At 40.9% G+C, this 16,154-nt stretch overlaps 1 protein-coding gene across 32 annotated transcripts in view; it reads left to right on the top strand.

Annotated features, from left to right (window-relative positions):
• LOC129542117 (uncharacterized) overlaps positions 1-16,154 on the top strand; it is a 99,011-nt gene that overhangs the window by 39,962 nt on the left and 42,895 nt on the right. For 22 of the 32 annotated variants that reach the window (XM_088844939.1, XM_088844944.1, XM_088844943.1 and 19 more), the window contains 3 exons: positions 4,626-4,856; positions 13,707-13,826; positions 15,762-15,832. In XM_088844939.1, coding sequence (XP_088701065.1) covers positions 4,626-4,856; positions 13,707-13,826; positions 15,762-15,832 — 422 coding nt within the window. The other 10 variants (XM_088844956.1, XM_088844955.1, XM_088844963.1 and 7 more) reach the window with 4 other exon arrangements.

Genomic DNA, 16,154 nt, shown 5'->3' with positions numbered 1-16,154 from the left:
TCCTCAGAAATGTTCAGGGATGTCTCCATAATCAGCAGGGATTTCTAACCATTTTATGCCATGTGTCATAGGAGAATATTTCTGACTATATAGATCACAACTACAAAAGGAAAAGAAAAATCTAGTGACTTTAACTCATCCAAGATGTCTATAGGCTTTGTAAGCACCATTTCTCTATATTTAATTTATTTTTGCTTGAAGTATCTAAAATAGATGTCGGTTTCTTTCAAAAAGATTATGAATGAAAAAACATAGAACATCGAGTATTTCTAAGAACTGGAAAATCAAAAATGGAAACTGAGAATTGTTTGTTGGAGATTATTACATCCTAAGTGAACAACGTGTGCTGACTTTCCAAGGCATGGTATTCCAAGTGACTCCTTAAATTATCATGTGTGCTTGAAGAAAGTGTCCTTTGAAGGCATGACTTAGGGAGGCTAACTGTCCTGTGCTCAGACGCTCACTCATGTTCCACTCTTTGCAACACTATGGACTGTGAAGCCCGCCAGGCTCCTCTGTCCATGGGATTTCCCATGAGACTCCAGGCAAGACTACTGGAGTGGGTAGCGATTTCCTTCTCCAGGGGGTCTTCCTGACCCAGGGATCGAACCCGAGTCTCCTTCATTACAAGAGGCACCTGGGAAGCCCGGAAGGGTAACTAGCTTTTACCAAAACAAAACAGACTATCAACAACAACAACAAAAGTAAAAGATTGGCCACTGAAATCATTGGTGGACTGGTTACTTTTGTCGATATGGAATCTCCTGAAGATATGAAATGACTGGTTTAGGATTTCAAGTCCTCAGCCCAAGCATGATAAAAAGGCTCTGATGGATTTTAAAGAGGTTCCTAGGTGGTGCAGTGGTAAATAATGTGCCTGCCAATGCAGGAGATACAAGAGTCTTGAGTTTGATCCCTGGATTGGGAAGATCCCCTGGAGTAAGAAATGACAACTCACTCTAGTATTCTTGCCTGGAAAAGTCCATGGATAGAGGAGCCTGGAAGGCTACAGTCCACGGGGTTGCAAAGAGTCAGACACGACTGAGCACGCACACACAGCACGGTTTTTTAAAAATCACTCTTTAAGTGATCTTTTACATTTTATAGTTGTAGAATATAGCAATCTATAAACACCAGACCCACCTAATCCTGTAGTTTTAATTAAGCAGGAACTGAATGAAAACCATGGGTAAATCACTTACAGAAAATTTAGAGCATTAATTAGAAAAACATCTCACCCTTAAATTTCATCTGAGTATGTGTGTGGAAGGATTTAGATGGATCTGGGCATTGAGCTACAAGCTAAATAGCTCACATGCTATGTGTTTCATGGCTCTGAAAACAGCTGGCAGTGGTGTGTGTTATTACTCTGGCTGGAGTGGTGGATCCTGCCACATTATGGTTGTAAAGACATGGTTCTGGAATTCAGAAGACTTCCAGGGGTACTGGATTGTCCTTCCAAGTCTACTTCGTAAAAGCACTGTCTCCAACACAGTCAAGGCTGACAAGAAACTTCCACAAAATTAAACAATCATGAAAAATTAAAATGATGGCTGAGAGTAAGAAAGAAAAAGGTAGTAGAAAAAGGAAATTAAAAAATTAAAAACCCCGATACCTCAAGAGTGGTTTCAGGCCTTCAGTAATAGTGAGGTAGACTTCATCCATTACAGTTTAATTGGTATACATTTAATTAATTAAGATTAGCATTTAATGCCATATACTTAATTAGTACATTTAATTGCCACTTTTCCTTATTCCTAAATATTACATATGAGATGTGTCAGTGCTCCATGTCCTGGCTGTTGTAAATAGTGCTGCAGTGAACACTGGAGTGCATGTGTCTTTTCAACCCTAAGTCTTAACTGAAAAATAATTGCAAATAGGACCTTACTACATGTCCTTAGACCAGTGTCTTCCTAGGTCCTTTATTTTCTGAAGACTTTTCATGTCTTTGGATGTGGATCAGTGCATTGTACTTTTCCTGAGTATAAAAGCTCTTTGCTCACGGCTCTTTTTATAAATGTAGTACTCCATTTTTTTTCTTGCACATATTATTACAAACAGGTTGAATGAAATTCTAATTGTTGTGTAGCATATGTCACTTGCTTTTTTTGTTCTAAACTACCAAAAAACTTCTTTCTTTCAAACCCAGCAGTTTCAGCAGCATGTGTTCTGCCCTGACTACATCCAAGTTCTGTGCTCACTGTACTTATTTAATATGCAGTTTCAAAGAACTTGAAAACATTTCTCCCCAAACTTAGTCTGTTCTCTTAGAAAGACATGTTGGACAACTTCCCCATCCTTCTCTCCAGGGAATCCTGATATGTTCATGGATTTCCACATGGAGATCCTTATTGAGAGACATTTAGGATCTTTTCCAACAATTCCCTTTCAGAAAATGGTGCAAAGAAACTAGATTAAGATCTCCTGGGCCAAGGTATCTACAGGAAACACTCCTAGAAGTGAAGTCACGGAGCCCATAGGAGTGGGGAGATTCAGTGTTGACACGTGGGGCCAATGGCACCTCAGAGAGGCTAGCCACTGCCTTGTCCACTCAGCAGGGCGTTTGTCACTGCAGGGGCTGGGACCTGCCTGTGCACTCTGCAGTGAGGGAGGGCCTTGACCTCTGACCCCCTCCTGCCACAGGGGCTTGCCTTTCATCATTTTACCTCCACACTTGCCTGCCCAGTCTGCACCCTCATCCCTCTTTTTCTTCTCCAGCTGCCTTCACTTTCATAATGCCTCTCTCTGCCTTCCTAGCTGCACCTCAGGACCATCAGGCTGCTCTGTCACCTGTGCGATCAGCTCCTGGTTCGTACGGCAGCCAATGACCCCGTGTTAAACTGGACTCTTGTCTGAATCAATTTACCAATTTGTGTTTTAGGAGAAATCAGCAATTCCATCCATATTCCCAAGTTCACTGGAAAAGTGCCTTACGTCACTCTCATACAGTGAAAGCAAACCCATCCCTCATTATAGCCCTCTTTGTTCCCAGTTTATTTATTTTACACCAGGTTCTCCTGACTGTCTTGTGTAAGATTTGTCTATATCATTAGTTTGTTCACTAGCCCTTAGTTTCATTGAGATCCTTCACTTTATTTTTCTGGGCAACTACTGATCTGATGAGGGCTTCCCAGGTGAAACAGTGGTAAAAATTCTCCTAATAATGCAGGAACATGGGTTCAATCCCTGGGTCAGGAAGAGCATGTGGAGTAGGAAATGGCAACCCATTCTAGTATTCTTGCCCAGAGAATCCCATGGAGAGAGGAATCTTTTGGGCTATAGTCCATGGGCTTACAAAGAGTTGGACATGACTGAGTGACTCAGAATATACACACACACTCATCTGATTGTGATTGCTTATTATCGGTTGCATTGATGTAAAATTTATGTATCATATATTCACCCACTATGAATATACACTTCAATAATTTTAGTATATTAGTGAGTTGATTAATCATCAACACAATCCAGTTTTTAAATCTGTCACAACGTCTGTTGAAATGAAAAACTAATTTTTATGTTCAATGTACCAAATTTTGTTTCATTACTCATACTTTTGGTATCATATTTATGAACTCTATTCATAGTTCAAACTCATAAAGATTTTACCCTATGTTTTATCCTCTTAAAAATAATTTTAGCTCTTACATTTGTGTCTAGGGTACATCAAAAAAGAAAAAAAGACAAGCCCACTGACAGGAAGAACATATTTGCAGATCATTTGTCCGATAGCAGACTGATATCCAGAATATATAGTGAAATCTTAGAAATTAAAAATAAGACACACCTAGAAATGGCAAAATATTTGAGTAAACATTTCTCCAAAGAAGATATGTAAGCATACAGAAAAGTATTCAGTACACTTCATTGTTAGGAAATACAAATTAAATCTACAATGAGACACCGCTACACATTAGAATGTAGAAACAAAATTCTGAGGAGAGTAAAAAAAAAAAAGGTATAAATGTATTTTATTCAGTCAGGTCAAGTTTCCTGCATTTCAGTTTTGGTGCCAAACTTAAGGAAAATGCCTTAAAAATTTTAAAGAGAACTTTATGGATTCAGAATTGTCAGTAATGTCCAGAGATGGACTGTTGCCTAAAGAAAGGTATTTGAATTTTCAGCATGACCCCGTCATCCTTTTGAGCTAGAATGAACAAAACAGACTTGACCTCCTTCATCACAAGGCTTCTAAGGATAAAAGGGAAAGTGATCACCATGCAAAATGTACACGGATCCATGAGTCCTTACAAACATCTGCACTGCATTGAAAGAGAAGTGAAGGAAGCTGTAGGGACACATAAACCATGCATCCTGAAGTGGGAATGAAGAGAACGTTTCCTTGCTAGAACAATGTAGGAGGTAGACATCATGCTTTATCATACCACAGCCATTGTATATGGCTGCCTATGTATTAATGTTTACTTGTCAAAAGGTTTATAGAGGTGGAGGCAGGAGTTCAACCTGCAATTACTTCACCCTTGACTCTATGCCAGGAGGCTACCATTCCTGTCTTCACATGTGATGAAGCAGTCCCTCTGTTACTGAGCACATTTTTTGCTGTTGTTTAATTGAAGTATGGCTGATGTACAATATGATATAAGTTGTTGTTGTTGTTTCAGTCTCTCAGCAATGCCACCTCTTCTGTGACCCCATGGACTGTAGCACCCCAGGCTCTTGGTCCATGGGATTTCCCAGGCAGGAATACTCGAGTGTGCTGCCATTTACTTCTCTAAGGGATCTTCCTGACCCTGGGATGGAAACGTCTCCTGCGTCTCCTGCATTGCAGGCAGAGCCTGCTGAGCCACACCCTGAGAAGCCACAATTATATACATTACAGGAGTGCAGCATCAGTTAAGTTCATTCGCTCAGGTGCGTCCGACTCTCTGCCACCCCAGGCTTCAGCACGCCACTTGAGCACGCCAGGCTTCCCTGTCCATCGCCAACTCCCAAAGCTTGCTCAAACCCTGTCCAAAGAGTCGGTGATGCCATCCAACCATTTCATCCTTTGTCACCCCTCTCCTCCTGCCTTCAATCTTGCCCAGCATCAGGGTATTTTTCAATGAGTCAATTCTTAGCATTAGATGGCCCAAATATCGAAGTTTCCGCTTCAGAATCCGTCCATCCAGTGAATATTCAGGACTGATTTTCTTCAGGATTGACTGGTTTGATCTCCTTGCAGTTCACGGCAATCTCAGGAGTCTTCTCCAACACCGCAGTCCAAAAGCATCAAGTATTCGGCACTCAGCCTTCTTTATATTCCAACTCTCACATCCATACGTGACTACTGGAAAATCCATACCTTTGACCAGACAGAACTTTGTTGCAAAGTAATGCCTCTGCTTTTTAATATGCTATCTACGCTGGTCATAACTTTTCTCCCAAGCAGCAAACGTCTTTTAATTTCATGGTTGCAGTCACCATCTGCAGTGATTTTGGAGCCCCCCAAAATAAATTCTCTCACTGTATCCATGTTTCCCCACCTATTTGCTGTGAAGTGATGGGACCAGATGCCATGATCTTAGTTTTCTGAGTGTTGAGTTTTAAGCGAACCTTTTCACTCTGCTCTTTCATTTACATCAAGAGTCTCTAGTTTTTCTTCGCTTTCTGCCATAAGAGTGTTGTGATCTGTGTATCTGAGGTTATTGATACTTCTCCCTGGAAATCTTGATTCTAGCTTGTGCTTCATCCAGCCCAGCATTTCGCATGATGTATTCTGGATATAAGTTAAATAAGCAGGGTGACAATATATAGCCTTGTCGTACTCCTTTACCAATTTGGAACCAGTCTATTGTTCCATGTTCAATTCCAGCTGTTGCTTCTTGACCTCCAAACAGATTTCTCAGGAGTAAGGTAAGGTGGTCTGGTATTCCCATCTCTTGAAGAATTTTCCACAGTTTGTTGTGATCCACCGAATCAAATGCTTTAGCATAGTCAATAAAGCAGAAGTAGATTGTTTTCTGGAACTCTCTTGCATTTTTGATGATCCAGTGAATGTTGGCAATTTGATGTCTGATCCTCTCTCTTTTCTAAATCCAGCTTGAACATGTGGAATTTCATGGTTCACATACCATTGAAGCCAGCCTTTAAGAATTTTGAGCATTACTTTGCTAGAGTGTGAGATAAGTGCAATTGTGAGTTAATTTGAACATTCTTTGGCATTGCCTTTCCTTAGGATTGGAATGAAAAGTGGCATTTTCCAGTCCTGTGGCCACTGCTGAGTTTTCCAAATTTGCTGGCATATTGACTGCAGCACTTTCACAGCATCATCTTTCAGAATTTGAAGCAGCCCAACTGGAATTCCATCACCTCCACTAGCTTTGTTCATAGTGGTGCTTCCTAAGCTCCAGTGGACTTTACATTCCAGGATGTCTGGCTCTAGATGAGTGATCACACCACTGTGGTTTTCTGGGTCATCAAGGTCTTTTTTGTAGAGTTCTCCTGTGTATTCTTGCCACCTCTTAATATTTTCTGCTTCTCTAAGGTCCACACCATTTCTGCCCTTCATTGTGCCCATGTTTGCATGAAATATTCCCTTGGCATCACTAATTTTCTTGAAGAGTTCTCTAGTCTTTTCTATTCTATTGTTTTCCTCTATTTCTTCGCATTGTTCACTGAGGAAGGTTTTCTTATCTCTCCATGTTATTCCTTGGAACTCTGCATTAAAATGTGTATATCTTTCCTTTTCTCATTTGCCTTTAGATTCTCTTCTTTTCTCAGCTATTTATAAGGCCTCCTCAGATAACCATTTTGCATTTCTTTTTCTTGGGGATAGTCTTGATCACTGCCTTCACACAATGTCACAAACCTCAGTACATAGTTCTTCAGGCACTCTTTCAGATTTAATTAAATCTTTCAGATTTAATCCCTTAAATCTATTTGTCACTTCCACTGTATAATTGCAAGCGATTTGACTTGTGTCATACATCAGTGGTCTAGTGGTTTTGCCTACTTTGTTCAATTTCCCCTACTAAAAGTAGGGAAAATTCAGCAATAAGGAGTTCATGATCTGAGCCACAGTCAGATCTGGGTCTTGTTTTTGCTGACTGTACAGAGCTTCTCCATCTTTGGCTGTATTATCAATCTGATTCTGGTATTGATCATCTGGTGATGTCCATGTGTGGAGATTTCTCTTGTGTTGTTGAGAGAGGGTGTTTGCTATGGCCAGTGCATTCTCTTGGCAAAACTCTGTTAGCCTTTTCCCTGCTTCATTTTGTACTCCGAGGCCAAATTTTCCTAACATTCCAGGTCCCTACTTTTATATTCCGGTGCCTTATAATGAAAAGGACACCTTTTTGGGGTGTTAGTTCTATAAGGTCTTGTTGGTCTTCATAGAGCATTTCAACTTCAGCTTTTTCGGCATTAGTGCTTGGGGTATAGACTTGGATTACTGTGATATTGGATGGTTTGCCTTGGAAACGAACAGAGATCATTCTGTTGTTTTTGAGATTGCTCCTACATACTGCATTTCAAGCTCTTTTGTTGACTGTGATGGCTACTCCAATTTTTTCTAAGGGATTCTTGCCACAATAGTAGATATAATAGTTATCTGAGTTAATTTCACCAATTCCAATTCATTTTAGTTCACTGATTCCTAAAATGTCGATGTTCACTCTTGCCATCTCCTGTTTGACCACTTCTAATTTACCTTGATTCATGGACCTGACATTCTAGGCTCCTAAGCAACATTGTTCTTTACAGTATCAAATTTTACTTCCATCAGCAGTCACATCCACAACTGGGCATTGTTTTTGCTGTGGCTCCATCACTTCATTCTTTCAGCTGTTATTTTCCACTCTTCTCCAGTAGCATTTTGGGCACCTGCCGACCTGGGGAGTTCTTCTTTCAGTGTCATATCTTTTTGCCTTTTCATACTGTTCATGGGGTTCTCAAGGCAAGAATACTGAAGTGGTTTGCCATTGCCTTCTCCAGTGGAGCACGTTTTCCCAGAACTCTCCACCATGACCCATCCATCTTGGGTGGCCCTACACAGCATGGCTCATAGTTTCATCGAGTTTGACAAGGCTGTGGTCAGTGTGCAACATAATGATTCATAAGTTTTAGAGGTTTTACCCCACTTACAGTTATTATATAATACTGGCTATATTCCCCATGTAGTACAACGTATATTTGTAGCTTATTTATTTTACACATGGTATCTTTATCTCTTAATTCCCCATCATTATTCTTCCCCCTTCTTCCCTGTTCCCTCTTCCCACTGGTAACCAGTAGTTTGTTCTCTATATCTGTGAGTCTGCTTCTTTTTTGTTACATTCACTAGTCTGTGGTGTTACTGAGATTCCACATGTAAGTGAGATCATTCAGTATTTGTCTTTTTCTGATTTATTTCACTGAGCATAATACCCTCCAAATCCACTCTCCACACACACACACACGTCACGTCTTCTTTATCCATTTGTCTGCTGATGAACACTTAGGTTACTTTTATACCTTGGCAATTGCAAATAATGCTGCTGTGAACAGTGGGGTCCTTGTGTATTTTTGAAATAGAGGTTTCGTTTTTTCTCAGGTATATACTCAGGAGTGGAACTGCTGGATCATATGGTAGCTCTATTTTTAGTTTTTCGAGGAACATGTATACTGTTTTCTGTAGTGGCTGTTGCAAATTACATTTCCAGCAACAATGTGGGAGGGGTCCCTTTTCTCCATGTCTTCACCAGAATTTGTTATTTGCATCCCTCACTGTGTTTCGTTTTTTCTTTTTAAATCTGTATTTCCCTGAGAATTAGCGATGCTGAGCACCTTTCCACGTGCTGCTATTGAGTATTGAACTGAAACTGATAAATGCAAGTATAAATCTTTAGACCTTTCAAATTCTTTTATATTTCTCCCAAGTAGATGTGGGTCTAGGCCCTTTCCTTTAACAAGAGTTGATACAGGGTGACAAGGGCTTACCTATCACTGACAGATGTCCTGGAAACAACACTGTGTAATGTCCACAGTTAAGCCTATAAAGGGCATGAGCCACTCAGGTCAGTCTCCTGTCAGAGCCCTCCACCACCAAGAATGAGCTCTGCAGTCCTGCCTGCTGGGATGAAGCCCAGGCCTCGTGGGAAGGCTTCCTGAAGTTCCTCCGGCAAACCCAGCTTCAGTTTCAGACCTGGCAGTGACGTCACCTCCAGAGGAGTCCAGCTCCTAGTGTTAATGTCAATCCCTACTGGTGAGTCTCCTTTCCTGAGACCCCAACATCCTAGAGTAGAAAGAGCCATCCCTACTGCGCCCTGTCTGAATTCCTCACCTTGGGAACATGAGCAAAACAAAGAGGGTGTCTCATGCCATGACACAGGGGGTTAGTTTATAAAAAACGTTTTATGTTAAAAGCAACGAGGAAAACACTTGTGGATAATTCACAGGTTACAAAGGAAGATAAATGAAAATCTGTGTTGCCTTCCTTCCTTCTTCTGTAGCCTTCTAGATTCAGTTTCTGGAAGTAACAGCTGTTAAGTGCTTGTCCTCTTTCCAGGTTTATTACTGGAATGATCAGAGAGCACTGACACTCTGACAAGCATTTTTCTAAGAGCTTTACCTACATTTACTCATTTATTCTTCGTTCACCATAGATTCGCAGGGGGTAGCTCGAAGGCGAGTCCTCTGCTTCATTCTAGTTTCCTTCCAAAACTGGGTGTCTGAACTGCTGTACTTTACTCCCTTTGGAATGATGTTCCTCCAATATATTTGGAAATATATTCCCTAGGGACTTGCCTGGCACTCTAGTGGTTAGGACTTCACCTTCCAAATGCCTGGAAGCCAAGAATCTGAAAGCATAGAAAACAACTGAAGCAATATTGTAACAAATTGAATACATTAAAAGTATTAAAAAAGAAATCCATTCCTTCTTTTTAAAATTTTATTCCTCAACTTCCTTATTTATACACACACACACACACACACACATTTTCCATCAAGCTGGAAAGCACTAAAATTTTTCATTTTGAGTAATGTAATATTGCCTGTTATTTTCCACCCTCAGCCATGTCAGTTGGGTAATCGTTGGGAAAAAATATGACACCATCTTAACTATTGTTTTACTTCATCAAGTCCCACTTAGTTCAGATATCTGTTAGTTCAGAGATTTGGGGGTGAGGTGAATGAGCAGTGAGGGGCTTCCCTGGTGGCTCACACTGTAAAGAATCCACCTGTGGTGCATGAGACACAGGTTTGATCCCTGGGTCTGGAAAATCCCCCAGAGAAGGGAATGGCTACCCACTCCAGTATTCTTGCCCAGAGAATCCCATGGATAGAAGAAACTGGCTGGCTACAGTCCTTCAGATGCAAAAAGTTGGACATGACTGGGTGGCTAACACTTTCACACTTTTTTTTTTCATCAGTGATAAGGATTTGTACTAAACCTGGGCTTTCCAGATGGCTCAGTGGTAGAGAATCCATCTGCCAATGCAGGAGACAAGTAGACAAGAGTTCCATCCCTGGGTTGGGAAGATCCTCTGCAAAGGAAATGGCAACCTACTCCAGTATTCTGGGCTTGAGTTGAACACACAGGCGCACACATACACAGTACAGCATTCCATACCTTGTCAGGGCGCCTACTTTGTTTTAATAGGGCAACTTTTCATCTTTCCCCTAAAGTTTTCACTTCTGTGTTTAGGGGGCTGGTCACAGAATGGGGTGTGATTAGGTTTTAGATTATGACCCAGAACACATATTTAGTCCTAGAGTTTTGGGTTGTCTAAAGTTCTTCATTTAGAAAACCAGTAACTGCACTTTTACCCCACCTACAGGTGAAAACAGTGATTTGGTTTTTGTTACTTGTTCAGTGATAGCCTGGATTAACACACAATAACAGATCACCTGTTAAATGACTTGGCAGATATTGAGGGGTAAGTGTGCCTGCATTTAGGTGCATACAGAGGAAAGGAAGTGGTCCATGTAGAGAATGAGAGAAGGGTTTAAGCATTTTGATAAGCATATGGTTAGAGAATACAACATTTTACAATTGAATGTTGATTAATGTTGCCATTTGTATCGACTTGAACGTATTTTAAATTACTGGATCTAGAAATTTCTGGTGACTTAGAAATACTAGAAATGATTGGAGATGATATGTGTACAGGAATATAATGCATTTGATTCTCATTGTGTTAGCCTTGTCCCTCTTCACCCTGAGATGTTCACAAATATCTATATTTGGGGGACAGGCCATTTTCTCTCATATAAATTATTTTCTGAATCAGGGCAGAATCTGTAAGCCTTGCATTCAGTTTTGAAATAAAATGTTTGCTCTGAAAAGCTAAATGTGTCCATAGAAACACACTTTCTATATGGCAGCCTTTGGACTCATCCTGTGCAGAGTCCAGTTCACTCTGAAAGTTCTGTGATGGATCGTCTCCATGGTAATGTGATGATACACATTCTGCATTCTGTACCAACCGCCACTTGGTGAGGCGAGAGGGAGTGTGAGAAGACCTCATCTTCAGTGTTGGGTATTTTAAAATGGGAAATGTAAACTGTTTTGGAGGTAGGTTCCTACTGATCCTCTGAAGGCTGTTTCTTCAAATGGGCTGGTTAACTTTTACTGAAGGTTTTTCCTCACTTTTAAAAAAATTATTTCCATCATTCTAGTTTATCTACAGAGATATAAATGTATTATATACTTTTCCTTTAATCCTTAATTTATACTTTTTGATTCTTCTGTCAGCTGGCAGCCTTAAATATCTTCCTAAATTTAGAAAAATGTACAGTTTCTAGTGCCAGGTTGGTACACACTGTACCAGAGAATAGATGGAAAGAAATGAAGCAGGAGTTACCATGATGTCTCCCCAAAAATGGACATTACAGGAAAAGGGGATTACAGCTCAACTCTCTAAATGTAGTTTCCCAAATCTACAAGTACTAGCAGTGTAAATCCAGAAACTTTTACAAATGAAAAAAAAAAAAACAACTGAGATTTACTGGTGGAATTTCCATGGGTGGATGTGAGCAGGATCACTGTTTGCCTTTGTCAGGGAGTTTGATGAGATGGGGCAGTGCTGCTGGGTTAGTAGGATGAACATTTGGTCACTGAGGGAAGGAGGGTTTGCCTGTTGATCCTCAAGGAGAATCTTGGGGTGATGTCTCTAGTCTATGAGTATGGACATGACTTTCAAAAAGAATATGGGGCTCTGCTGTCTTCCACTACCGTGTCTAGAGTATGATGAGTTGATACAGTCAGTTTTAGTGAGGGAAGACTCGAGCTCCTGCCCATTCTTAGCTAGCACTTCGTCCAGGCTGCTCAAATCAGTGCTCTGATCCCCTGTAAGACTTTGAGCATCAGAGACTTCATTAAGACTCCAAAGCCCAGCACAGATGGCCACCTTCCCAGTTAACTCACATTAACTCCTCATCCAGACTTGGTCAGTGGAAGCGAAGGTAATTCTTGGTGGAGCCATCATGTGGCTTTTGGTTTAGAAAATTCTGAGCTCTGAGCCATCTTGGATGCCAAACAGCCCACTGGTCACTCAGCAAGATGACACTGAAAAGGCTGTTGTGACATGGTTGCCCATGTGAAGGATCTGTGGAGGATGGAGAGAGTTGAAATCCTATGGTCCTTCTGAGGAGTTTGCCTCAGAAGAAACTTGTATTTTGGATCAGAAATGGAAATACAGAGACAAGTGGTGGAAGGAGGGTTTGAGATCTTTTCTAGGCTGAGTCGTCTTCTCCAGGGCATCCAGCTGTCATCCGCAGAAAGCTAGGGGCAGGGGAATTTGAGGGGGGTTGCATTCACCATTGTGCGTTCTTGGAAAGTCACTGATCTCTCTACATTTCAATACCGTTACAGCCCCCACTTTGTCCCCCCATCCTCCCCAACAGGGCCGGGTGTCAGAGGAGGCGATAATAGATACTCTCCATAAACTGTAAAGCCCTGTTTCTGTGAAAAAGCTGGAGTAAGCTTCCATCCCCACTTGGAACCATCAAAATGCCCTCTCTGCTTTCAACCGCTACTAAAGGTCCACCTTATTCTTGACATCATTCAAGACTGAACTCTTCTAGAGCATTTATGAAGCTTTTCTATTTATTTACTTGACTGCTTGGGGTCTTAGTTGTGGCACATGGGATCTTCGTTGCACCGTGTAGATCTTTCGTTGCAGTGCACTGACTCTCTAGTTGTGCTACTCGGGCTGAGTAGTTGCACCATGTGGGCTTAGCTGCTCTGAGGCATGTAGGCTCTTACTCCCCTGACCAGAAATCAAATACCTATTCCCTGCATTTCAAGGCAGATTCTTAACCACTTGACTTCCAGGTAAGTCCCTCCTTCATTTCTCTAACATTTTACCTATATTTAATCATTCTTGGCCTCATAATACTAAAAATAGGCCATATCAACATTTCTCCAACTCTGTACAGGAAACTGAGGCAAAGAGAGATCCAAATGTCTTTCCCAAGAACCTGCTTCTCCTAAACAGGATCTGAATCCAGTCCATCAGCATGGTTACTATGCTCTGCTGAGCTTCTAGGTCTCAGTTATAGAGAGGTATTTGTCTGCACAGGCAGTCTGCTGGGTGCGTTCAGTGCACATCAAACCACAGATCTTCCTAAGTCCACATGCCTAGCAGGGTCAGGAGGCCCTGCTAGGCATGTGGTGAGGAAGGGGACCCAGGGTTGAACTGTGGATCAATGATTATTAGTTCCCGGGTGGTCCTCTGCAAGCAAGATGTCGACAGCTCTCTCCATTATAATGCATTTCACAGGATGTTTATTCCAGAGGGGGAGAAGAAACATCTGTCACAGGGCAAGAACACGAAAAACCAGGTGGATGAAAAGACTCCGTTGTGGGCCACGGAAGAGGGTGCACAATAACTCAACTGAAGGTACTGTGGAAATTTTCTCATTTAGTTCATTCAAGAATAATTATTGTAGTATGTTCAGTGCCTCCTATTTAAGAAAAAAACTGAAATGCTAAGCAATGTTCTTTAATTTCATGTGTTCAAATAGAAACTGTATCAGTTGCTGTACTGCTTTAACTATGAAAGGAAAAATGCATTTTAAATTCAGATTTTGGTTCATGCTTAAAAGTGAAGATGGTCTCTAGCTATGGTTTGGACATTAGCTAATTTTTCAACACTAGCTGTGATGTGTTCCCCCCTGAAGTTATGTTTCAAGATTTCTTTAAATTATTAGACTTTATTTAAAACAGGGTTACATTGACATAAAAGCTGTATGGATTATACAGAAAATTCCTATATCATATCACTTTAGTTTCAGCTATTAAATTCGACTCACAGATAACATATGTATGGTACATTTTTTACAATTAGTGAGATAATATATTTTCAGTAATTCAAAGTCTGTAGTTCACCTAACATTCACACTTTGTGTTGTTACATTCAGTGATATTTTCAATATGCACATTTAAATTATAGTACCGTTCAGAAATCTATACAGTAATGTTCACAGTGTATTATTAGTACGTAAATAATAGAAAAAACACCCAAAGACCATCATGTGATGAATGGATAAATGAAATGTAATATGTACTCAGAATGGAATACTATCCCGCCATAAAACTGAATTACGGATTGAAATATGCTACAAAGTGGATGGGCAATTTAATACAAAAATTAATTATAGTTAGTGAAATAAGGCAGGCACAGAAAGACAAATGTTGTATGATTCCACTGGTTTAAGGTACACAGAATAAGCTAACGCATGGAAGCTGGAAATAGAAATTGCCAAAGCGAGGAGGCAATGGAGAAGGTGGATTATGACTTAATAGGTATAGAGGTTATATTGGATCTGATGACAAAGATGTAGATGTAGATGATGTTGATAGGTACAATGAGTTGTGAAAATAGAAAAACCAAGATTGCTGGAAGAAGAATCAATAAACTGAGATATGCGAATGACACCACCCTATGGCAGAAAATAAAGAAGAACTAAAGAGCCTCTTGATGAAAGGGAAAGAGGAGAGTGAAAAAGTTGGCTTAAGACTCAACAGTCAGAAAACGAAGATAATGGCATCTAGTCTCATTACTTCATGGCAGATAGATGGCGAAACGGTGGAAACAGTGACTGAATTTATTTTGGGGTTCTCCAAAATCACTGCAGATGGTGATTGCAGCTATGAATTAAAAGACACTTACTCCTTCGAGGAAAAGTTATGACTAACCTAGACAACATATTGAAAAGAATACACATCCCTTTGTCAACAAAGGTCCAACTAGTCAAGGCTGTGGTTTTTCCAGTGGTCGTGACGCTCAAGCCTGGTGGACTGGGATGAGCCAGAGGGATGATATGGGGAGGGAGGTGGGAGGCGGATTCAAGATGGGGAACACATATACACCTGGGGCGGATACCTGTCAGTGTTTGGCAAGTGCAATACAATATTGTAAAGTAATTAGACTCCAATTAAAAGAAATGGATTAAAAAAAAAAAACTCTCAGAGACTTGGCCAGTACAATACTTGAAACATTGGACCTGAGGATGCAGTGATCTAGGTAGAAAGCCAGAAGATAGGTGTGATTTCCCATATGCTGTCAACAGGCAGGAGGGTCATGGGTGTCTGTCATTGAAAGCTGGCATGCAGCTTAACGTTTGACTTTTCCGCACGGGTTCGGTTATCACCAGTTAAATGCGGGCACTCTCTCTCATTGCCTATGTGCTGGTCTCTTCCAGCAAGGAGGATGATTGAAGAGCAGCTCAGTCCATATGTACTAACCTTTCCCCTGTGCCCACCAAACAAAAAATTACTGAGATATTTGTAAGCAGCCTCACATCTTTCCTGATGCCATTCTGTTTCCCTTTAGTGACCCGGGAAGACCAGCTGTTGGATCAGCCCCAGGCTGGGGCTGAGGACCCTCCTGTGGATACGACAACGGTAAGCTCAAATGTGATCTCTCATAAGACTGTTGCTTCCCTTCTTTGTTTTTTATTCAGCGAAATACAGTGATGCTAATCTGACTGTGTATATTGACACTTATGTATGCACTTCCTTGCTAGTGAAATATTGAAGGGAAATCTCTTATCAACACAGACCTGATTCCAAAGGACACTAAAATATACCATCCATTACTACTGTAGGTCCTTTGCTCGGTAGAATTTTTTGGCCCCTTGAAACAGAAAATCTTCACTGAAAGAGCCCAGCTGTTTCAACAAGGGTCCTCTCTGTTTTCTTTTGAGCCCTTGCTTTTTTTCAAAGA

The sequence above is a fragment of the Moschus berezovskii genome, chromosome 17, assembly GCF_049115385.1.
Source record: "Moschus berezovskii isolate FMDL1 chromosome 17, NW_MosBer_1.0, whole genome shotgun sequence".
Classification (NCBI taxonomy): Eukaryota; Metazoa; Chordata; class Mammalia; order Artiodactyla; family Moschidae; genus Moschus; species Moschus berezovskii.
Note: the sequence above shows the minus strand (reverse complement) of the source record. Positions and strands in the feature narration are given on the sequence as shown.